Below are 25,587 nucleotides of genomic sequence, written 5' to 3'. Positions count from 1 at the left end.
CCCCAAAGCACCCCCCCATGTTGAGGACACGCGGCCTGGTACGGCTCAGGAGGGGGGGGCGCTCGCTCGTCCCCACCCCCTTTCCTTACCGGCCAGGTTGCATGCTCGGATAAGGGTCTGATATGGACCTAGGGGGGACCCCCACGCCGTTTTTTCAGCGTAGGGCTTCCCCTTTAGGTCCATACCAGGTGACATTGACTTCCTTCGCTAGTCCCGGCTACCTGGAGACGCGTTCAAAATAAACTGACTTTCCTCCGTGTGTGGGCAAGTCCATTCATTTCAAAAGTACGGCGGACTCCCGCCATAGTCCGGCGGACCTAGTCCTCCGGAAAAAAGTCCGGTCGTGTGTGGGCAGGTCCGCTCGTTCGGAAAGTCCGGCGGTTTGTCCGCCAGACTAAGTCCGCCGGATAGTTTGATCGTGTGTACGCGGCATTAGAAACAGTTTTAGGAAATTTTGTTAATTTCCAAATCATTAGTGGGTCAAATCAACATTCGTTTTCTACTGCAGGAAGGAGAAAATTTGAAGGTGCTGGATGGAAAATTTTCTCAAACAAACACATTTCTAACAGTACATGTGGTTTTCATTCAGTAAAGTCCATTCAGGCTGGGTTCACACTAGAACATGCAGAGGTTCACAACCGGAGTCCGATGTGTCTCCATTCCATGTTTCAGGTCCGATTTTAGCCCAAATTTTTTTCTGAATTTGGACCTGGAATGGACCAAAAGACGCACAGGGCTCCTGCAGAGATGTGTGAACCGGCTCCATAGAGAGTCGGTCACAATCTCCTGCTATGTGAATTGGATGTGGGGAAAGCCTCATCCAATACGCATAAGTGTGAACCCAGTCTCAATCAAATATTAAAAACAAACACAATCTTTCGAACAACATTCAAATTTTCTGAGAATTTTTGTTTGGATTTTTTAAAGACTTTTAACCACTTGAGATCCGCGCTATAGCCAAATGACGGCTACAGCGCGGATCTCCTTTTCCGGGACTACGTCTATTGACGTAGTCCCGTGTACGAGCGGCCTGCGCGCCCCCTGAGGGGCGCGCGCGGCGCGCTCTGTGATCGGCGAGTCCATGAGACTCACCTGATCACCGATCCGTGCAAAGGGTCGATCCCGACCCCTTATCACGTGTTCAGCTGTCAGCCAATGACAGCTGATCAGGTGATATAACGGAGCCGGTAATCGGCTAGTATTCCTCCTCGCGCTAACAGCACGAGGAGAAAAAAAAAGCCGATCACCGGCGGCCGTGATCGGGACATCAGTCCCGATCACGGCCAGCAATGCAAGCGCCCACCTGCCCCCTGCCAGTGCCCACCTGCCCCCTGCAGTGCCACCCTAATAAAAAGTAAGTGCCCCCTGTCAGTGCCACCCAGCAGTGCCCATAGTGCCACCCAGCAGTGCCCACAGTGCCACCCAGCAGTGCCCATAGTGCCACCCAGCAGTGCCACCCACAGTGCCACCCACAGAGCCCACAATCTGCCTCAAAGGTGCTGCACCCCAGTGCCGCCCATCAGTGCCCAGCAGTGCCGCCCATCAGTGCCCAGCAGTGCCACCTATCAGAGCCATTTATCAGTGCCACCTATCAGTGCCCATCAGTCCCATCTATCAGTGGTATCTATCAGTGCCCATCCGTGCCACCCATCCGTGCCACCCATCCGTGCCATCTTATCTGTGCCCATCTTTGCCCATCAGTGCCGCCTTATCTGTGCCCATCGGTGCCGCCTTATCTGTGCCTATTAGTGCCGCCTTAACTATGCCTATCAGTGCCCACCAATGCAGCCCATCAGTGCCCACCAATGCAGCCTATCAGTGCCGCCTAATCAGCGCACTTCAATGAAGGAGAAAAATGACCCGTTTGCAAAATTTTATAACAAACTATTAAAACATGATTTTTTTTTTTTGCATCTTTTTTTGTTTGTTTAGCAAAAAATAAAACTCCCAGCTGTAACTAAATACCACCAAAAGAAAGCTCTATTTGTGGGAAAAAAATGATAAAAATTTCATTTGGGTACAGTGTTGTATGCCCGCGCAATTGTCATTCAAAGTGCATCAGCGCTGAAAGCTGAAAATTGGTCTGGGACTGAGGGGCGTTTAAGTGCCCAGTAAGCAAGTGGTTAATAAGAATTTTTGTTCGAAATTCTATCCATCTGTGGCCAGCTTTTCAACAATTTAGACACGAAATAGCCAGGTCATACTGAAAGTATAGTTACCCTTTAGATTAAAGTGGTTGTAAACCCTTACAAACCACTTTGACCTACAGGTAAGCCTAGATTAACCCTTTCATGACTAAGCCTATTTTCGGCATTTGGTGTTTACAAGTTAAAATCCATATTTTTTGCTAGAAAATTACTTGGAACCCCCAAACATTATATATATATATATTTTTAGAAGAGACTCTAGAGAATAAAACGGCGATTGTTGCAATATTTTATGTCACACGATATTTGCACAGCGGTGTTTTAAACGCAACTTTTTGGGAAAAGGGACACTTTCATGAATTAAAAAAAAAAAAACAGTAAAATTAGCCCAATTTTTTTGCATAATGTGAAAGATAATGTTACGCCGAGTAAATAGATACCAAACATGTCACACTTTATAATCGCACGCACTTGTGGATTGACGACAAAGTACGGTACCTAAAAATCTCAATAGGCGAAGCTTTAAAAAAAAATTACGGTTACCAAGTTAGCGTCACTCTGACGATCGCGGCGATACCTCACATGTATGTTTTAAACACCGTTTACATACGCGGGCGCGACTTCCGTATGCGTTTTCTTTGCTTCGCAAGCTCGCGGGGAAGGCGGGCGCTTTAAAAAATTTTTTTTTTTTATTTATTTTAGTTATTTTAAAAGGACTAAATTGTTTTAAAAAAATTTGATCACTTTTATTGCTGTCACAAGGAATGTAAACATCACTTGTGAGGGTAATAGGTGGTGACAGGTACTCTTTATGGAGGGATCGGGGGTCTAAAAGACCCCCCCACCCCTCCTTTACACTTCAATGTATTCAGATCGCCGAAAACGGCGATTCTGAATACCGTATATTTTTTTTTAAACCGGCGCCATTGGCAGCCGAGTAAACGGGAAGTGACGTCATGACGTCGCTTCCGTGTTTACTATGAGGAGACTGGAACGAAGCCGATTACGGCTTCATTCCAGTTCCTCCCCAGCGGCCGGAGGCAGCGCAACTTGAATCGGTGCTCCCGATCGAACGGGAGCACCGGTAACAGCGGCGGGAGGCGGTGGGAGGGGGGGACGTCCCCTCCCGCTCCTCCGGCATAACAGCCGAGCGGCTTTTAGCCACATCGGTTGTTATGGCTGGAAAGCCAATCGCCTGCTGAAGAAAACGGTACCGGGATGATGCCTGCAGGTGCGGGCATCATCCCGGTATACCCCCCGGAAAGCCGAGTACGCAGATCTGCGTACGCTCGACGGGAAAGGGTTAAGGCTTACCTGTAGGTCCAAGAAATATCTCCTAAACCTATACGGTTTAGGAGATATTTACCTGAAGACAGCCACCGCTGTCTATGGCACATATGCAGGCGCACTGGGCAAGCCGCAGATCGCGGCGATATGCCGCAAATGTCGGCTCCCATGCGCATGCGTGGGAATGACGTAATCGCTGCTCCGGCGAATCACAGCGCCGGAGCAGCGAGACCCACCGAGAATGGATGAAAGATGGAAGAAAGATGGATGCTCCGGACTACAGGGGACAACGGTGACTTCGCTGGCTCCTGTGTCAGGTAAGTGACACATAATGGACTACTATGCGATGCATAGTAGTCCATTATGCTTTACCTTTGTAGGGAATGAAAGAGGAAGTAAACCCATCAGGGTTTACTTCCTCTTTAAAGAATTAAGCAAATTTACACATTTGCCTTACTAAGTGATTTTATACCTCAAACCACAAACTGGATAGTACATAAAAGCTAAAATATGCTGATGTGTATGTAGTTCTGAGGGATGATTCAGAATTGACATTGGAAATACAAATATATACAGTATATAAAATATACACTTGTTAACTATTCCTAAAAATATTGAATTTACGTAGAATAATTATTTTTACTTAGAACTTCCATAAGTTCTATGCATAACTTGGATCTACCTCAATTGTCCATTAGCACTTAGACCAGGAGAGAGAGGCGGCTCTAGTAGCCAATTAGGCTCTGCTGCATACACATGTGAAGTCAATAAACATTCTAATAGTTGGGAAAGCACAGAAATTGCTTCATTGGTCTGCTGTAGTTCTTTCACTGTCCAATCACAAGAAAGGTCTTGATGGGTGACTCATAAAGCAGAACTTTGGTAGCTGTTTTTTTTACCTTTAGTCACTTATAATAGGAGTTAGACCATTGATATCATATCAGGAGGAGGGTATTCCATTTTGCACATATAGAATGTTTAAAACCTTATGAGTAGGGATGAGCCAAACACCCCCCGGTTCAGTTCGCACCAGAACCTTCAAATGGACCGAAAATTTGTACGAACTTTAGAACCCCATTAAAGTCTATGGGACTCCAACTTTCAAAATCAAAAGTTCTAATTTTAAAGGCTAATATGCAAGATATTGTCCTAAAAAGGGTTTGGGGACCCAGATCCTGCCCCAGGGGACACGGATCAATGCTAACATTTTTTTTTAAAACGGCCGTTTTTTTGGGAGCACTGATTTTAATTGCGATTAAAGTGAAAAAAAAAGTTAAATATTCCTTTAACCAGTTCTCAACTGGCGCACACCGATGTACGTCGGCAGAATGGCACGGGCAGGCATATTGGCATACAGGTACGTCCATTTCTATATGCCGCCCTGCCATCGTGTGCACGCTCGCGTGCCAGTCGTGACCCCCGTGAGTCCGGACACGGGTCCCGCGGACTCGATCGCCACGGGGATAACCGCATCGTCTCACGGGGAGCCTGAACGGGGAGATGCCGTTGTAAACAGCATCTCCCTGTTCTGCCTAGAAACAAGTGACACTGATCTCTGCTCCATGTGATTGGAGCAGAGATCAGTGTTCACTAACACAAAGCCCAGCCCCCCACAGTTAGAAACACGCCCCTAGGAACACTTAACCCCTACACTGCCACCCTCTGGTTAACCCCTTCACTGCCAGTGTAATTTACACAGGAATCAGTGCATTTGTATAGCACTGATTGCTGTATAAATGACAATGGTCTCAAAAATGTGTCAAAAATGTCCAATGTGTCCGCCATAATGTCACAGTCACAATAAAAATCGTTGATCGCCGCCATTACTAGTAAAAAAATATTTTTTTATAAAAATGCCATTAAAATATGTAGAAGAATACGTATCGGCCTAAACTGAGGGAAAAATTTTTTTTTATATATTTTTGGGGGATATTTATTATAGCAAAAAGTGAAAAATAATGCGCTTTTTAAAAAAATTGTCGCTCTGGTTTTGTTTATAGCGCAAAAAATTAAAACCGCAGGTGTGATCAAATACCACCAAAAGAAGGCTCTATTTGTGGGGAAAAAAAGGACATCAATTTTGTTTGGGAGTCACGTCGCATGACCGCGCAATTGTCAGTTAGAGCAACGCAGTGCCGAATCGCAAAAAGTGGTCTGGTCTTAAGCCAGCAAAATGGTCCGGTCTGAAGGTGGTTAAATATCGTGCCTGGTGGGTGTATATAGTATGCCTGTGAAGTGGCATGTGTTTCCCGTGTTTAGAACAGTCCCTGCACAAAATGACATTTAACGGAAAAAAAAGTCATTTAAAACTGCTTGCGGTTTTAATGTAATGTCTGGTTACGGCAATATGGATGAAAATCATTGAGAAAAATGGCATGGGTAGCCCCCCCTGCCCATTACCAGCCCCTTTGGGTCTTGTACGGATATTAAGGGGAACAGCAGTATACAGGTGGTGCAAACAAGACAGGGACTGTGTAGGTTTGTTGTGTTAAGTAAAATCTGTTTGTAATTTTAAACTGGTACATTTTTAAAGTGTAGCTCCAGTCAAAAAATATATTTTTTTGGAAATCATAGGGAAGGATTATCACCACTGTATAATTTTTTTGTTCGTCCGTCTTTTTTCATGTCACTTTCTTTTGTCTCCTTCCGTTTGCAAGTAGGAGACGTTCGTAAGTTGGATGTTTGAAAGTAGGGGCCTGCCCTATATGCTCTGAAGAAATTTGGCCCTAAGGTGTTGGTGTTGCCACAAGTTAACACTGTAAGCCCTCAAAGTGACTCTTGGTGGGCCCTGGAGCTCCCTTCTGTTAACTATTATATCAAGAATTGTAATTACATGCCATTGTTGAACAGTGGTAGAAAAATTGGGCCTTTGGTGGTTGTTGTGGTGGTGGTGCTGGTGTCACAACACTGTAAGTCCTCACAGTTACTGGGCGCAGGAAAGGGCCCTGCTGTGAAATATTATATCAAGAATTGTAATTACATGCACCTGTTAAACAGGGGCTGAAAAATTGGGCCTTAGGCACTGGTGCCACAACACTGCAACCTCTCCCAGATACTCTATTTGGAGTGCAGGAATGAGACCTGCTGCAAAGCATTGCATCAAAAATTGTAATTACATGCCCCTGTTAAACAGGGGCTGAAAAACTGGGCCTTAGGCACTGGTGCTGGTGCCACGACACTGCAACCTCTCCCACATACTCTAGTTGGAGTGCCGGAATGAGCCCTGCTGAAAAGCATTGCATCAAAAATTGTAAACACGCCCCTGTTAAACAGGGGCTGAAAAATTGGGCCTTAGCCCCAGGTGGCAGCACCCATAACCAAAAATGTTCTTCCAAGCTATCAGCAGGATCATTGAGGAGGAAGAGGATAGTCAGTAAACTTAACAGGACAGTCACTCAGCATCAGCATAGGCAGTCTTGAAGGGATATGACATTTAAAAAATATATATATATATTTTTATTTCAGTCACATCAGCTTCAGGTGCTTGGTAGCTGGGGGTGATCCAAGACTGATTTATCTTTATGAAGGTCAGTCGATCAACCGAGTCGGTGGACAGGCGCACCCTGTGATCAGTTACAAAGCCTCCAGCAGCACTGAATGTGCGTTCCGAAAGAACACTGGATGCAGGACAGGCCAGTAGCTCAATTGCATACTGTGCAAGCTCTGGCCAGTGATCCATCCTCAAGACCTAGTAAGCCAGAGTATTTTCGATGGAAAAGGTGTCCAAGTCTGACCTTTCCCCTAGGTATTCCTGCACCATGTAAATCAGACGCCGGCGATGGTTGCTGGAACCGATCATACCTTGGGGCTGCGGACTAAAAAATTGTCTGAATGCATCAGTCAGATGGCCACCTTCTCCACTGCTCCTTCTTTGAGCCAAAGCCTCAGCAACACGTTGTCCAGGACCAGGAGATTGTAACCTCCCAGTCTCTGGGAACGCGTTGCACAGACCTTTCTGCAAGGCCTCCTCGAGATGTCTCATCCTCTGCTCCCTCTGCAAGGGCAAGATAAGGTCGGCAACCTTACCCTTGTACCGTGGATCAAGGAGAGTGGCCAGCCAGTAATGGTCCCTCTCCTTGTTCTGAAGAATATGAGGATCCTTCCGCAGGCTTTGCAGGATCAGGGAGGCCATGCAGCATAGGTTAGCTGAGGCATTCGGTCCGGAGTCCTCTGGATCACTAAGGACGACATGATCCGCAGCCACCTCCTCCCAGCCACGTACAAGTCCACGGGTTTCTTGGGACTGTAAATCATCCCTAAAATATTGCTGATGCTGAGTGCCAGGCTCCACCTCCATACTGACACAATCCTCCTCCTCCTCCTCTTCCTGTGTGATGGGTGGGTCAGCAGGAACACTGTCTGGATAAAGAGGGCCTTGAGAGGCAAGGAAGTCCTCCTCTTCCTGCCTCTGTTCTGCCTCAAGTGCCCTGTCCATTATTCCAGGCAGTGTATGCTCCAACAGGTGGACAAGAGGTACAGTGTCACTGATGCATGCAATGTCACTGCTCACCATCCTCATGGCCTCATCAAATGGTGACAGGACAGTGCATGCATCCCTGATCATGCCCCACTGGCGTGGTGAAAAAAAGACGAGCTACCCTGACCCTGTCCTGGGGCCGTAGTCGCACAGGTACTCATTGATGTCCCTCTGCTGAGTGTGCAGCCGCTGCAGCATGGCCAACGTTGAGTTCCACCTGATGGACATGTCACATATAAGGCAGTTCTTGGGCAGGTTCAACTCCTTTTGGAGCTCAGCCAGCCGAGCACTGGCATTATATGATTGGCGGAAATGCACACAGACTTTCCTGGCCTGCTCAGGACACCCTGTAAGCCTGGGTACCTGCCCAAGAACCGCTACACCACCAAGTTAAGGACGTGAGCCACACAGGGCACATGGGTCAGTTGTCACTGTCGGAGGGCGGAGAGGAGGTTGGTGCCATTGTCGCAAACCACCATTCCTGGCTTAAGCTGGCGTGGCGTTAACCACCTCTCAGCCTGCCCCTGCAGAGCTGACAAAATATCTGCCCCAGTGTGGCTCCTGTCCCCCAAGCACACCAGCGCAAGCACGGCATGGCATCTTTTTGCCTGCGTACTTGCGTAGCCCCATGAACGACCTACGGAGCACCGCTGGTTCCGAGGACAAAGCACAGGAAGAGGCCATGGAGGAAGAAGAAGAGGAGGGGTGGAGGAGAGAGGTGTGTCCCAACCAGTAGTAGCATTTTGGAGGTGTGGTGGCGGAACAACCTCCAACACTACTGCACCTTGTCCTGCAGCCTTCCCAGCTAACAGAAGAGTGACCCAATGGGCCGTGAAAGATAGGTAACGTCCCTGTCCATGCCTGCTGGACCATGAGTCAGCGGTAATATGCACCTTCCACATGCTGGTAAAGAGCCGGAATTGCCTTCCGTGAGAAAAAGTGGCATTTGGGAACCTGCCACTGAGGAACCGCACATTCCACAAACTCACGGAAGGGGGCAGAGTCTACCAACTGAAAAGGCAGTAGTTGAAGTGCTAGCAATTTAGCCAAGCTAGCATTCAACCGCTGGGCATGTGGATGGCTGGGAGTGAACTTCTTTTGACGGTCCAGCAGCTGGGGCAGGGAAATTTGCCTGCTACAATCGGACGTTGGAGTACTGCTAGCAGAGTGCCCACAAGTACTTGGTTGTGACACACCTAATTCTACATCTTCATTCCTCTCAGTGCAGGTTTCAGAGAGGACTGAAGGTATGGTGGGGTTGGAGATCCCAGCTGATGAGGAGCAAGGAGAGGTCCGCTTTGTTCTTTGGTGTGGGTCTTTAAGGTACGCTTGCCAATGAGCTGCATGGCAGGTCAACATATGTCTGGTCAAGCATGTGGTGCCCAAGCGGCTGATGTTTTGGCCATGCGAGATACGCTTGAAACATATGTTGCAAATGGCAGCGGTGCAATCTGATGCACCCATTTCAAAAAAGGCCCACACCAAAGTACTTTTGAAATAACGCGGAGAGGCAGCGCCCTGCACAGGCGGAGCTCTGCGGTGTTATTTAGTCGTGTGCTGCCCTTAAGCTGGCCCCGGAGGGCATCCTGCCTCGTTGGAGATATGCCTCTTCCTCCTCTCTCCTTTCAGGCACCCACGTGGAGTCAGTGACCTCATCATCCCCTCCCTCTTCATCACTGGAGCAAACCTGGCAGTATGCTGCAGATTGCTGTCCTTCTTGAGAATCCCCTCTCTCTGCGCTAACTCTACTGCCTTCCTCTAGCTGGGTATCATCATCATAGCCTTCAAAACGCTGGGCATCCTCCTGGAGCATGTACCCAACACTGTGCTCAAACAGTTCAGGGGACTCCTCAGGAGGACATGGTGGGTCTAGGGAAGGAGTGACTGATGACATTGAGATGAGGGAAGAGAACGCATTGGCAGCTGCTTTGCTAGTACCCTGAGCCTGGGTGAGAGAGGATGAGGAGGATGAGGGGCTTGGTCATCCACTCTACCAAGTCTTCAGCATGATGCGGCTCAACACGTCCAGCTGCTGAAAATAAGGAAAAGCGTGTCCCATGGCCACATGCTGATGACGATGGACCGCGTCCACGACCAGTACTGCTGTCTCTAGACACAAAGCCTACTTGCCCTCTTTTATTGGCTCGTGACTGTCTGCCTCTCCTTGTTGGCCTTCCAGACATAATAATGGCATGCAGGGAGATGGTAAAACCAGCAATTGGCTTCAGGTGAACACTGAGCAGATGGCACAGTACACGGGGTAGCTTCAGGTTTAGACTGTGCAGGAGGAACACTACACCCACTGTAACTGCTGCAGATGCCTGTGTTAGAGAAACAGAACAACACCAACAATAAGGGGTCTCTTCAGGTGTATACTGTGCAGGAGGCACCCTACACCCACTGTAACTTCTGCATATGCCTGTGTTACAGAAACAGAACAACACCAGCAATAAGGGGTGGCTTCAGGTGTATACTGTGCAGGAGGCACACAACACCCACTCTAACTGCTGCAGATGCCTGTGTTAAAGAAACAGAAAAACACCAGCAATAAGGGGTAGCTTCAGCTGTATACTGTGCAGGAGGCACACAACACCCACTCTAACTGCTGCAGATGCTTGTGTTACAGAAACAGAACAACATCAGCAATAAGGGGTAGCTTCAGGTGTATACTGTGCCGGAGGCACACAACACCCAGTCTAACTGCTGCAGATGCCTGCGTTACAGAAACAGAGCAACACCAGCAATAAGGGGTAGCTTCAGGTTTATACTGTGCAGGAGGCACACTACACCCACTGTAAATGCTGTAGATGCCTGCGTTACAGAAGCAGAACAACATCAGCAATAAGGGGTAGCTTCAGGTTTATACTGTGCAGGATGCACACTACACCCACTGTAAATGGTGCAGATGCCTGCGTTACAGAAAAAGAACAATACCAGCAATAAGGGGTAGCTTCAGGTGTATACTGTGCAGGAGGCACCCTACACCCACTGTAACTTCTGCATATGCCTGTATTACAGAAACAGAACAACACCAGCAATAAGGGGTGGCTTCAGGTGTATACTGTGCAGGAGGCACACAACACCCACTCTAACTGCTGCAGATGCCTGTGTTAAAATAACAGAAAAACACCAGCAATAAGGGGTAGCTTCAGCTGTATACTGTGCAGGAGGCACACAACACCCACTCTAACTGCTGCAGATGCTTGTGTTACAGAAACAGAACAAAACCAGCAATAAGGGGTAGCTTCAGGTGTATACTGTGCAGGAGGCACACAATACCCAGTCTAACTGCTGCAGATGCCTGCGTTACAGAAACAGAGCAACACCAGCAATAAGGGGTAGCTTCAGGTTTATACTGTGCAGGAGGCACACTACACCCACTGTAAATGCTGCAGATGCCTGCGTTACAGAAACAGAACAACATCAGCAATAAGGGGTAGCTTCAGGTTTATACTGTGCAGGATGCACACTACACCCACTGTAAATGGTGCAGATGCCTGCGTTACAGAAAAAGAACAATACCAGCAATAAGGGGTAGCTTCAGGTGTATACTGTGCAGGAGGCACACAACACCCACTGTAAATGCTGCAGATGCCTGTGTTACAGAAACAGAACAACACCAGCAATAAGGGGTAGCTTCAGGTGTATACTGTGCAGGAGACATACAACGCCCACTCTAACTGCTGCAGATGCCTGTGTTACAGAAACAGAGCATCACCAGCAATAAGGGGTAGCTTCAGGTTTATACTGTGCAGGAGGCACACTACACCCACTGTAAATGCTGCAGATGCCTGCGTTACAGAAAAAGAACAATACCAGCAATAAGGGGTAGCTTCAGGTGTATACTGTGCAGGAGGCACACAACACCCACTGTAAATGCTGCAGATGCCTGTGTTACAGAAACAGAACAACACCAGCAATAAGGGGTAGCTTCAGGTGTATACTGTGCAGGAGACACACAACGCCTACTCTAACTGCTGCAGATGCCTGTGTTACAGAAACAGAGCATCACCAGCAATAAGGGGTAGCTTCAGGTGTATACTGTGCAGGAGGCACACAATACCCAGTCTAACTGCTGCAGATGCCTGTGTTACAGAAACAGAACAACACCAGCAATAAGGGGTAGCTTCAGGTGTATACTGTGCAGGAGACACACAACGCCTACTCTAACTGCTGCAGATGCCTGTGTTACAGAAACAGAAAAACACCAGCAATAAGGGGTAGCTTCAGCTGTATACTGTGCAGGAGGCACACAACACCCACTCTAACTGCTGCAGATGCTTGTGTTACAGAAACAGAACAAAACCAGCAATAAGGGGTAGCTTCAGGTGTATACTGTGCAGGAGGCACACAATACCCAGTCTAACTGCTGCAGATGCCTGCGTTACAGAAACAGAGCAACACCAGCAATAAGGGGTAGCTTCAGGTTTATACTGTGCAGGAGGCACACTACACCCACTGTAAATGCTGCAGATGCCTGCGTTACAGAAACAGAACAACATCAGCAATAAGGGGTAGCTTCAGGTTTATACTGTGCAGGATGCACACTACACCCACTGTAAATGGTGCAGATGCCTGCGTTACAGAAAAAGAACAATACAAGCAATAAGGGGTAGCTTCAGGTGTATACTGTGCAGGAGGCACACAACACCCACTGTAAATGCTGCAGATGCCTGTGTTACAGAAACAGAACAACACCAGCAATAAGGGGTAGCTTCAGGTGTATACTGTGCAGGAGACATACAACGCCCACTCTAACTGCTGCAGATGCCTGTGTTACAGAAACAGAGCATCACCAGCAATAAGGGGTAGCTTCAGGTTTATACTGTGCCTGAGGCACACTACACCCTCTGTAAATGCTGCAGTTGCCTGCGTTACAGAAACAGAACAACATCAGCAATAAGGGGTAGCTTCAGGTTTATACTGGGCAGGATGCACACTACACCCACTGTAAATGGTGCAGATGCCTGCGTTACAGAAAAAGAACAATACCAGCAATAAGGGGTAGCTTCAGGTGTATACTGTGCAGGAGGCACACAACACCCACTGTAAATGCTGCAGATGCCTGCGTTACAGAAACAGAACAACACCAGCAATAAGGGGTAGCTTCAGGTGTATACTGTGCAGGAGACACACAAAGCCTACTCTAACTGCTGCAGATGCCTGTGTTACAGAAACAGAGCATCACCAGCAATAAGGGGTAGCTTCAGGTGTATACTGTGCAGGAGGCACACTACACCCACTATAAATGCTGCAGATGCCTGTGTTACAGAAACAGAACAACACCAGCAATAAGGGGTAGCTTCAGGTGTATACTGTGCAGGAGGCACACAACACCCACTGTAACAGCACTAGGTTCACAAGCAAAAAGACATTGTCCCTGCCTATCCTGCTCTTTCCCTGCATGCCAACACACTACACAAGGCCACCGCGCTGGCAGCCTTATATAGTGTTGGGCATGTACTAAACCCCCCTGAGCTATAATTGCCTGTTGGCGGCAATGTGATTGGCCAATTTGGCGCGAACGGCTCACAACGTTCGCAATTCGACGAACGGTCGAACAGCCGATGTTTGAGTCAAACATGGGTTCAACTCGAGCTTGAAGCTCATCTCTACTTATGAGTAAAGCTGGCCATACACAAGTAGAATGTTGTTAGAAAACTTAATCTTTCAGAATGTTTATTCAGTTTACTAATGGTTAGTGGGGTCCCATGTTCATTTTCAACCATAGATGAAATTCTGAGTATGTATATGGAGTAACATTCAAAATGTATAGCACTGCATCTCACTGAATATAATGCTTGTGTCACCACAGCACAGTAGTGTGACTGTCCCTTTTGTCTGTACTTTATCTTGGCATCTACCTCACTGGCAGTGGCCACTAAGAGTCAAGTGTAATGTAGCCAAGTGCATGTCATACAAAGACCTGAGTACTAATTGGTCATTGCCAGCTACATGATTGTTTAGGAGTCACTAATTTGATATATTTTTTCTGTTGTATTTACTGGAACATTGTCTACTGAACACGTGAGCTTTTTGTGGAGATAAGAGACTGCTGCATCAACCAAGGGCATATTCCACGTCTCAGTAAAAACCTGTTCCATGAGGTATAGCACAACAAATCTCTTTGGTGAAGCAAACACCTCAGTCCACATACACAACCTTCTTGAAATAAGGGTGTAATGGGAAATGACTGGGTATCCTGGGGCTTCTGTCATGACCCCAGTGGTTGAATCTTCAAAAATGAAAACTCAGAAAGTGACAGCTTCAGATCAAGTGCAGACCATTTAGGCAAAACTCACAAAAGCCTGCTGGAGTTAGTCAGAACCTAGGGTCCTCCTGCCTCTTCCTCATTGCCCACTGATTCCTCCCCTGCTGAAAAAATGCATTTGTTAAATGGAGCCATGTCAACTTCTCTGCAACCTTATGTAATTCATGCGGTTGTGGCATTGAGTGGCAGGCTTTTAGCAGACACAGCTTCATAGAGTGGCAAGCAATAACAGCCACACATTTAAATGAGCGTCAAGTGTATCTTTCCATCTTCTCATATTTGTGTGCACGCAGTTTATAATGAAACTGGAGCTTCTGTTTGAATTAACAAATGACATTGAGTCCATTTAATTGGTTGGTGCAGAAGCCAATGACAAACATTCAAATTCAAGCTTTTATCAGTTTTAGAGTAACCTTAACAATGAAATAGGAATTCTGATTGGCTGCTGCATGTTAGTGTACTTTGCTTACTTCCACATCTCGGGTGGCTGTCATTTCCATTTTGTATGCTGCTTGATTTTGAAATGTCATTATAAAAAGGGAATTTAAACTTGCTACAAATTGTATTTTTTAACTTTTAAGGATTTTTGTGAGACACAATAGTAAATTTACACTTGAAAACTCCCTATGTAGAGAACATTCATAATCTCACTTGATGGCTGAAGACACTGTAATATAAAATCAAAGGTCCAAACTTCATATAATGTTTGGATACTTTGGCATGGTAATCTAACCAAAACTGAAACTATTCATCAAGATTTTCTCCAGGACTGTTTAAGCAATCTGGGATCTTCCATCCATTTATTTTTATAGTTTATTTCATCGCTGCCAATTAGAATTACTTCAATAGAGCAGATTCTGAACTGCCTGCCAAGATTCAGAGGTTATGTTGAGCTGGTCTTGTATAGTAAAGAAAATAAATAAAGTATGGACTGGATTAACTATTAATAGCTGCTGGGTGCTGCCTCCACTAAAGCCAGCCACCAGCCGTTAGATGGCAAACTGAATGAAAATAAAATATTGGGGGTAAGTGGAATTGGCGCTGTTAGTGTAAGATATAATCTGATGTGTCAAAGTATATACCAAAAACGTAAAAACATTCAACAACAGAATCAGCAACTTGCTAATGGGCTAAAGTGCATGAAATCAATAAAAGTGCTATAATGTAACAATCGTGCAATAATTAATCTATCATATGCATATTGTAAATTGAATAAAATGTTAAAATTGTCAGGGCTGGGCTCAGCCCTTCCTTCTCTGAGTTGGCCGCTCAGCTGTTGGTTAATTGCCAGCTCCTATCTTTCCACAGTGACTCACCTGTTGAAGATTTCCTGCTCGTCGGTCCTGCTTACTTAAATCGAACGAAAATTCTAAAATAAGATTTTCAAAAGAAAATTCTTTAGAAAGTCTACCCATTTTCCCTGTAAAATAAATAAATTGCGGCGCTACCTAAAAAATTAATACACTATAATAAAATAGCAAAATATAAGGTGCAAAAGTGAATCCACTTCACTAAAGTGACAAATGTGCAATATTGAACCATAAAATATGTTGCATCTAATATAGAATAAAATTGATAATATATGTGCATAAATAATCAAAAATCATGCGTGAAATAATTTCAAAGTACAAAATGCAGAAAATGCTGAATAAGCACTAATGTGCAAAAAATGCAATAATAAATAGTGATCCTCAAATGAAGTCCATGCAAATGATTGGTGACCATATAACAAAGTCCATGCAAAAAATATATAAAGTGACTTCCAATGTGTGACTGTCCACCGTAGAACTTCAGTGCCAAGCTTGTGCACCACCAGTTTCCCCCAGCCTCTCACCTCAAATACATAGCATAAAGGCACTGTATATAACCAGATGCTATTCCATCCTTATCCGTCCAGCCTCAATGGCATACCACTGTACATATACGGTTAATCCTTCCCCAGTTTCTTCAGATAGATCCAATTACAGTTGGTGGTACATAAAGCATGGAAGAAAGACAAGGGGGGGCTCTCATGTGTAGTATCCAAAAACAATAATTTTAATAGATAAAAATCCTCACTTACATAAAAGCAGATGACAGCAAATTCGTAACACAACCCGGACTTCCGGTCTCGGCCGCGACCGGAAGTGATGAGTGTAACACCTAAGCTCCTTCACTCAGGATTAACCGTATATGTACAGTGGTATGCCATTGAGGCTGGACGGATAAGGATGGAATAGCATCTGGTTATATACAGTGCCTTTATGCTATGTATTTGAGGTGAGAGGCTGGGGGAAACTGGTGGTGCACAAGCTTGGCACTGAAGTTCTATGGTGGACAGTCACACATTGGAAGTCACTTTATATATTTTTTGCATGGACTTTGTTATATGGTCACCAATCATTTGCATGGACTTCATTTGAGGATCACTATTTATTATTGCATTTTTTGCACATTAGTGCTTATTCAGCATTTTCTGCATTTTGTACTTTGAAATTATTTCACGCATGATTTTTGATTATTTATGCACATATATTATCAATTTTATTCTATATTAGATGCAACATATTTTATGGTTCAATATTGCACATTTGTCACTTTAGTGAGGTGGATTCACTTTTGCACCTTATATTTTGCTATTTTATTATAGTGTATTAATTTTTTAGGTAGCGCCGCAATTTATTTATTTTACATACTATTCCTTTGGTGTTAGAGATCACTATTTTTTTGCTGGCTGCTTCCACACATTTATATATATTTTTTAGACATTTTTACACATTTATTAATAGTCAGGTGGAGCGCATTAGCACCTTTCATTTACATACCCATTTTCCCACCATTAGTGGGCTGCAACAACAGACAATTTTCGTGCGGCCATCGAATTTGAGTGATCGAGTATGTTGGAAATTTTTGGAAAAACAAATGATTTTCTAATCAATGATGGGAGAATTGTGTGAGAAATGTAATCGAAAAAGAAATGCGCATGTGCAAGAAAAGAAAATTCCCAGAAAGAAAAGAAGATCCCATCCTCAAAAATTATCTTCTATAGCAACATGAAATGAAGTTGAAAGCTTGGTTGGTCGAATTTTCTAAATCAATGATGGCACCATCGGATCACAAGACACTAAATTTTTGATTTTCAAAAAATTATTTCTAAATTCGACCATGTATGGCTAGCCTAAGCCGTCCAGCCCAGATGATCTCTGCCTTCGCCTAGTCAACATCACAGAGACTATCTCCTGCTTTCCTGTTAAAGACTTGCTTGGCTGATGTTCCTTCTGGCTCCAGATTCTGCTTGCTGTTCCACTACACTGATACCTGGCTTCCTGGCATTCTGGCTTCTCTGACTATCCATTACAGTTACTGAACTTTGGCTATCTTTTGACTATGTTTTTTCTATTTACTTATTAAACAAGTGTGATTTAACTGTACTTCTGTCTCCATCTGATTCATGGTTTCTGACAAAAATCAAGAATTCATATCCAAATAAGTGCTAAAGTGCACAAATCAAAATGTTGTAATACACAACAAGTATGCATTAGTGATACTTCATGTGCATAAATTCAATGAAAAAGGCCATCAGTTCATATCAGATGTTTAGAAATCATATCCGCTGAGTGAAATAAGTGCTGCTAAAAAACATGCTCTCATTCGGGCAGTGGCTTTGTGAATAATGATCATTAGTCAGTGAGCTGTGAGCGCACTACGTATCCTCCCTCATCAGCTGAAGATACTACGTGACGGAGGAGAGTAAAGGAGGCAATCGATGGGATTTCCTTTACAGTCATTGGTACAGTGGAGGCTTGTGACCCCGGGGAATGCTATCTGGCGAGTGCGGCATATGATTTCTACATGTCTGATATGAACTGATGGACTTTTTCATTGAATTTATGCAAATTAATTATCACTAATGCATATTTGTGTATTACAACATTTGGATTTATGCACTTTAGCACTTTGGCACTTATTTGGATATAAATTCTTGATTTTAAAATGTAATTTTAATTTACGGTATGCATATGATATATTAATTATTGCATGATTGTTACATTATAGCACTTTGATTTCATGCACGTTACTAATGCTGTTGCTGATAATTTTTAAGTTTTTGGTATATACTGTGACACACCAGATTATACTTTACACTAGCAGCGCCAATACCACTTACCCCCAATATTTTATTTTCATTCAGATCATGTATAGTAATGTTATTATAAACACTGTACAGGAAGCACCATATGGCACCTGCTTTTACGTGTATAACATCCTCCTCCTCTGTGATTCCATACTGGATCCCAAAAATAAACCGAACACATGTGATCAATTCCTCATCCTCCCACAATTCATTATTAAGTAGAACTAAAGGCAAGCCAAAGTTTTCTTTTCCATTTTGAATACAGTAAGGGAGGGTTAAAACCCCTGTCAGTTTTTGGCATCTCTGTCATTGGGGAGCTTTCCCTTCACTCCCTGTCCCACAACCAAAACAGTATGTGAGAGGAAATCCCTGCAAAATGTTAGAATCCCTGGTTGTCACCAGGGTCACCAAAACCCCTGCCCCCTTTGGAAGATTTTCCATGTATCCCTGTTCTGGCAACAACCCAAAATTTGGGATATAATTTCACTTTCACTATCAGTGATAACTATTAACAGAACAAACAGAGAGGGTGAATCTACCTAGCGGGGACACAGACGGCAATAAAAACCTGACAGGTGTTCTAATCCCTCTCCCCTATATCCAAAATTAAAAATAAAGGTTTGCCTTTAGTTATATTTGAATGTGTGAGTGACCTATCACTAGTCCTAAACACTGTAATGCAGGGGTGGGCCGTTGTACCCTTATGGAGAAGGGACAGTGCTGGATGGGGTGGACAACAGTCTTTGAAACTTCAGTGCAGCAAAGACACTGTGTTGTCTGCTCACCCCAGTAAATTAGGAGCTGAGTGCATTTCTGCTAGAATCACCCTGTACTTGCCATATACTTAAAGGGGCAAAATTTTGAGAACTGTTTTGCGCAGATGTACTACATATTTTTCATCAATCAGTGCACTAAAGGGTGATATTTAAATTTGTTTCTAGGTTGTGTAAGGACCTACAGGGGTCAGCGGACTTTGATCACATGCTATTTGAGAAGTGGTTTTTCGACAACGGGAAAAAGATAGAGTTTACTGGACAAGTATGTTGAAATTATAATAATTGGTAGTATTATATTTTGTATTATAAGGCACATGTTACTTACAGTATGTCACCTTCACAACCATTTACTAGGTTAATAAAAGTAGATTATAAGAGGGAAGGGGGGTCGCAAGGTGGTAGTCACATCCTTCATGCTTTCCTACTCGTTGGGTGCGAAGCAAGGTACACATGAGAGGCCTGCCCTGGACTGGGTCTTTCTGAGCTGCGCTAGGCACTTTGGTTAGGATCACTGCCTTACACATGGGGTACCTTTACTTGAACAGATGACTAAACTCTAGTAAACTCTTCTGATGTAATTATATACTGCCACGGTCATTGATGTTATTTAGTTGAGACACGCAGAGCCAATGCCCTTTCCACCTGTACAGTGTTTGACCGCTACCTTACTCCCAGTAACGATATGGAGCTCTGCCATGCACCTAGCGCTAACTTCAGGCATGCAACACAGGGCCTTATGGAAGAGGTATGGGGTGCTATACATTAGACATATTTTCCATAACGAAGTACTGTTGTCATTTGAAGCTCTGCAGGAGCTGTTTGGTTTGCCGTCTTTCATGCACTTTTATTATATGCAATTAAGGCATGCCGTGACAGCTCAAAGTAGATCTTCTGAATGGCCTCCTTCTCCGACACCATTGTTTAACTTGATCAAAAGAGCCTCTACCACCAAGGGATTTATATCACAATGTTATAGTATGCTATTGCAGAATTTTCTGAAAAAACACCCTCTGCGAATACTGGATAAATGGGAGGGAGATGTAGGTCAGATGGATGGGGATCAATGGGAGCTCTCCAGGTGGTGCCAATCCTTTCACTGAATATCTTGCAGAGGCTAACGCAACTACATCATATTGAGGGTGTATTATACCCCCAATAGAATGTATATTATGGGTCTCAGGCCCACCCCGCTATGCACTAGATATAAATGAGAGCATGGTGACCTGATCCATCTACTTGTCAGGGCTGGGCTCAGCCCTTCCTTCTCAGAGCTGGCCGCTCAGCTGTCAGCTAATTGCCAGCTCCTATCTCTCAACAGTTGCTCAGCTATTGATGATATCCTGCTCATCAGTCCTGCCTACTTAAGTAGTTGTCAGAGCTGTGCTCAGCCCTAACTTTTCTGAGCTGGCCGCTCAGCTGTCGGCTAATTGCAGGCTCCTATCTCTTCACAGTTACTCAGCTGTTGATGATCCTGCTCATCAGTCCTGCCAACTTAGGCCATCCAGTCCAGAGGAACTCTGCCTTTGCCTTGGTCAACATCACAGAAACTATCTCCTGCAATCCTGTTCAAAACATGCTTTGCTGACATCCCTTCTAGCTCCAGATCCTGCTTGCTTTTCCGCTGCATTGATCCCTGACTTCTGGCATGGCTGACTATCCATTCTGGTTACTGAACTTTGGCTATGTTTTGACTATGTTCTTTTATTTTTTATTTTTAAACAAGTGTGGTTTAACTGTACTTATGTCTTGGCCTGATTTCATGGTTTCTGACCATAGGCAAAGGCCATAAATTCAGAAGATGCAGTCAATCCACTTGTTGGTAATATTTTTTCCAGATTGAATGAACTGGATCACTGCATGGATCAGTTTGCCATGGCGTTATAAATGTTCCTGAGTCGCACAGCTCATCTGGAGTCTCCCACTGTGGTACAAACTATGTTGCAGGCCGACCCTGCTGCTGCTCCGGTCTCTGTGCAGGCATCCGCCTTGAATATTACCTCTATAAGAGGTATGTTTGGTTCCGCTCCGCTTCCCCAGTGATTTGGGGGCGATCTAGTACAATGCAGAGGGTTTCTCAACCAGGTTGAGATATACTTTGAGATGCTGCCCCAGGTGTTTCCCACGGACAGAAGCAAAGTAGGTTTCGTGATATCTTTGCTTTCTGAGAGAGCCTTGGCCTGGGCAAACCCTCTATGCGAGATGCAAAAACCTGTTGTCTTGAGCTACCCTGAGTTTGCGACTTTGTTTAAAAGGGTATTTGACATTCCTGCACGCTCCTCTTCTGCTGCCAAGTGCCTCATGTCCATCGCACAGAGTACGAGAACTGTTGCTGACTACGCCATTAAATTCCGTACTCTGGCAGCAGTGGTTGCGTGGAACAATGAGGCCCTTGGGGCTACTTTTTCTCATGGTCTCTCCGATACCATCAAGGATCAGATAGCAGCCTGAGATATACCCACTGAGCTGGAGAAGTTAATCATGTTTGCCATCCTCATTGACTCCAGACTTGTGGAAGCCTCCTGTACATTTGTCTCTGAGCTTTGCAGTCCCACCCATGCCTCCCTCACCTCCCATGCTTCCTGGTACCGAGTCGGTCAGTGAAGGTGAACCCATGCATTTGGGTTTCACTCGTCTCTCTGCAGATGAGAGAACCTTTAGGAGGAGGGAGAGATTGTACCTTCATTGTGACCAGGCAGGTCACTTTTTGAAGTCTTGTCCTAGCTGTCCAGGGAAGGCCTGAGCCTTGAGGTCCTGTCATGGACAGACCTTAGGTGGCGTTGTTTCATCCTCAATTTTCCAGAAGGATAAGCCCCTGGTTTCAGTCACCCTTTCTTGGGCTGAGTTGTCCGTTGAGATACAGGCTCTAATTGACTCTGGGGCTGCATGCTTGTTCATGTATGCTGCTGCCTTTGTATCGAAACACTTGATTCCGCTGCAGTTGCGTGACACTCCACTTGCCATTGAGGCTCTTGACGGGAGATCTCTACAGCCTGCCCATGTGCCTCATGAGACCTTTACATAGTTTGTAAGGTTGAATAAAGACACCAGTCCATCCAGTTCAACCTGAGTGAGTGTCTACAATTGTCCCTATCCCTGTGCATTGCACACTCACATTGGTCCCTACCCTCAAGGAGCCCACAATCCAAGGTCCCCACTCATATACTAGGGCCAATTTTGGACAGAAGCCAATTAACCTACCAGCATGTCTTTGGAGTGTAGGAGGAAACCGGAGTACCCAGAGGAAATCCACGCAGGCACAGGGAGAACATGCAAACTCCAGGCAGGTAGTGTCATGGTTGGGATTCTGTTGTCCATAGCCGTAGGGGCTCTTCACCATGATATAATCCAATTCCAAGTTATTTCCTCACCTAAGTTTCCACTGGTTATTGGTTATCATTGGTTACAGAAGAACAACCCCTCTTTTCATTGGCTCCATGCCGAGGTTCTCTTCTGGTTGCCATAATGCATTGAGACATGCTTCCAGAAGGTAGCCAAGGTCCTGTGCTTCCTTCTCCTCCTTGCCGGAGGAGTACCGCAATTTCAGCAAAGACTTTGACAAGGGTCAAGCCGGTAGTTTGCCTCCACACCGGCCGTATGATTGCTCAATTGACCTTCAACCTGGTGCCATACCCCCTTGTGGCTGGGTTTACCCTTTGTCAGTCTTGGAGGATAAGGTCATGGAGGAGTATGTTACAGACGCACTTTCTCAAGGTTTCATCTGAAAATTCTCGTCTCCTGCTGGTGCTGGTTTCTTCTTTGTGAAGAAGAAGAGTGGCGAACTAAGACCTTGTATTGATTATAGGGGTCTTATCTGTTTCACGATTAAGATTGCCTATCCAATTCCATTGATTACGGAATTATTTGACCGCCTCAAGTGAGCACAGGTTCTCATGAAGCTTGATTTGAGAGGGGCATACAATCTCGTGAGGATTAAGGAGGGCAATGAGTGGAAAACTGCTTTTAATACCAGAACAGGCCATTATGAGTACCTCATAATGCCTTTTGGCCTTTGTAATGCCCTGGCAGTTTTCCAGGAATTTATTAACAATGTCCTTTGAGATTTGTTGCAGTTATGTGCAGTGGTTTATCTCAATGATAACCTTATATTTTCCAAGTCCCTGGAGAGCCACCGCACAGATGTCTGGTGTGTGCTTCAGAAACTAAGAGAGAACAATCTCTATTGTAAACTGGAGAAGTGTGAGTTCCATCGTGAACAGGTTAAATTCCTGGATTATGTCATTTCCACTGCTGGTTTTTCGATGGATGCAGAGAAACTTTCGGCAGTTCTACAGTGGCCCTGACATGTGGATTTACGTCCTCTGCAGTGTTTCCTGGGCTTTGACAACTATTATCGGAAGTTTATTCGTAACTTCTCGTCTCTGGTCAAGACCCTGACTGATATGAACAGAAAGGACAGAGTTGGTCTCCAGAGTCCATTGAGGCCTTTGAGAGTCTCAAGGCTGCCTTTGTTTCTGCTCCTTTGTTGGCACATCCTGATCCTACGTTACCTTTTATCCTTGAGGTTGATGCTTCTGAGACTGGTGTTGGCACCCTTCTTTCTCAACGCCCTACCTCTGAGAGCGCTATGCATCCTTGTGGCTACTTTCCCAAGAAATTGGCAGTGCAATTATGTGACGGAGAGCTGTTGGCGATCATTTTAGCCCTGAAAGAATGGAGACATCTCCTTGAAGGTACCATTGTGCCGATTCTCATTCTTACATAAGAATCTCACATTCTTGGATAAGGCTAAATGCCTCTCTCCCAGAAGGACGCGATGGGCTCTTTTCGTGTCAAGTTTCAATTACATTGTTTCATTGTTACCCGGTACTAAGAATGTAAGGGCTGACACCTTCTCACAAGAGTCGGTTACGGTTCCTGTGATTCCTCCTGATCGTACTCTTGCTATGGTTCGCACCAGTCTCACTTCTCCTTTGGGTGACAAAATTCTTGCTGCTCAGGTTCATGCTCCTTCTGAGAAACCCTAGGAAGAATCAACTCTTTTGGGCCATTTCCCAACAATTCTGGTGGCCTAGTCTACGCGCTGATGTAACTGCCTTCGTAGCTGTGTGTTCCCTGTGTGCTCAGACTTATGCCACGTACACACGATTGGACTTTCTGGCGGACCAGAGTCCATCGGACAATTCGATCGTGTGTGGGCTCCAGCGGACTTTTTCTTCCCAAGAAAACTCGGCTTTTAGCGGACAATACGTTTGTCTGTGTGCTAGTCCGATGGACTAAAACCAACGCTGGGCAGCTATTGGCTACTGGCTATGAACTTCCTTATTCTACATCATCACGTTCGAATCCGTCTGACTTTTGGAGTGATCGTGTGTGGCCAAGTCCATTCGTTTGAAAGTCTGGCGGACCTCAGCTGCAAAGTCCGTCGGATTGTCCGCCGGACCAAGTGAGAAAAGTGACTGAAAAGTCTGGTCATGTGTACGCGGCATAAGACTCCATAACACCTTCCAGTGGGCCTCCTACAACCCATACTCAATGGAGAGAGGCCTTGGACCCACCTGTCTATGGATTTCATTGTGGTGTTACCCAACTCCCAGGGCAACACAGTTATCTTTATGTTGGTTGATCGGTTCTCAAAGATGTATCATTGTATTCCACTTAAGAAGTTGCCCACTTCTAAGGAACTGGTTTCCATTTTTGTTCGGGAGATCTTTCGCTTACTTGGGCTACCCAAGGTGATTGTCTCGGACAGGGGTAGTCAGTTTGTGTCCCAGCTCTGGCGAGCCTTTTGTGCACAGTTGGGAATTCAGCTTGCTTTCTCCTCTGCATACCACCCGCAGGCTAATGAGGCCACAGAACGAGCCAATTAGTCCTTGGAGCAATTCCTACATTGCTATATTTCTGAGCATCATAACAACTGGTCCGATCTATTACCGTGGGCAGGGTTTGCTCACAACAGTGTCCTGAATTCTGCTTTCCGATTGTCCCCATTTATGGCATATTGTGGTTACCAGCCTTCCATGTTGCCTGACTTGTTTGTTCCGCAGAGTATTCCTTACATAGTTACATAGTAGGTGAGGTTGAAAAAAGATACAAGTCCAACCTATGTGTGTGACCATATGTCAGTATTACATTGTATATCACTGTATGTTGCGATCATTCAGGTTCCTATCTAATAGTTTCTTGGAATTATCAATGCTCCCCGCTGAGACCACCGCCTGTGGAAGGAAATTCCACATCCTGCTTTTACAGTAAAGAACCCTCTACGTAATTTAAGGTTAAACCTCTTTTCTTCTAATTTTAATGAGTGGCCACGAGTCTTGTTAAACTCCCTTTTGTGAAAAAGTTTTATCCCTATTGTGGGGTCACCAGTATATCCTCTCTCAAGCTTCTCTTCTCCAGAGAGAATAAGTTCAGTGCTTGCAACCTTCCTCACAACTAATATCCTCTAGACTCTTTATTAGCTTTGTTGCCCTTCTTTGTACTTTTTGTTCCATTTCCAGTACATCCTTCCTGAGGACTGGTGCCCAGAACTGGACAGCATACTCCAGGTCTGG

General features: G+C 45.1%; 1 protein-coding gene across 1 annotated transcript in view; it reads left to right on the top strand.

Moving 5' to 3' along the window:
- LOC143943024 (uncharacterized) overlaps positions 1-25,587 on the top strand; it is a 172,848-nt gene that overhangs the window by 31,998 nt on the left and 115,263 nt on the right. Inside the window, exon 3 of the mRNA XM_077464506.1 lies at positions 19,238-19,334. Within this exon, the coding sequence (XP_077320632.1) occupies positions 19,238-19,334 (97 nt within the window). The remainder of the gene's footprint in view (positions 1-19,237; positions 19,335-25,587) is intronic.

This window comes from Lithobates pipiens, unplaced genomic scaffold, assembly GCF_037356315.1.
Source record: "Lithobates pipiens isolate NorthernLeopardFrog02 unplaced genomic scaffold, aLitPip1_a1.2 Scaffold_30, whole genome shotgun sequence".
NCBI classification, from domain to species: Eukaryota; Metazoa; Chordata; class Amphibia; order Anura; family Ranidae; genus Lithobates; species Lithobates pipiens.
Note: the sequence above shows the minus strand (reverse complement) of the source record. Positions and strands in the feature narration are given on the sequence as shown.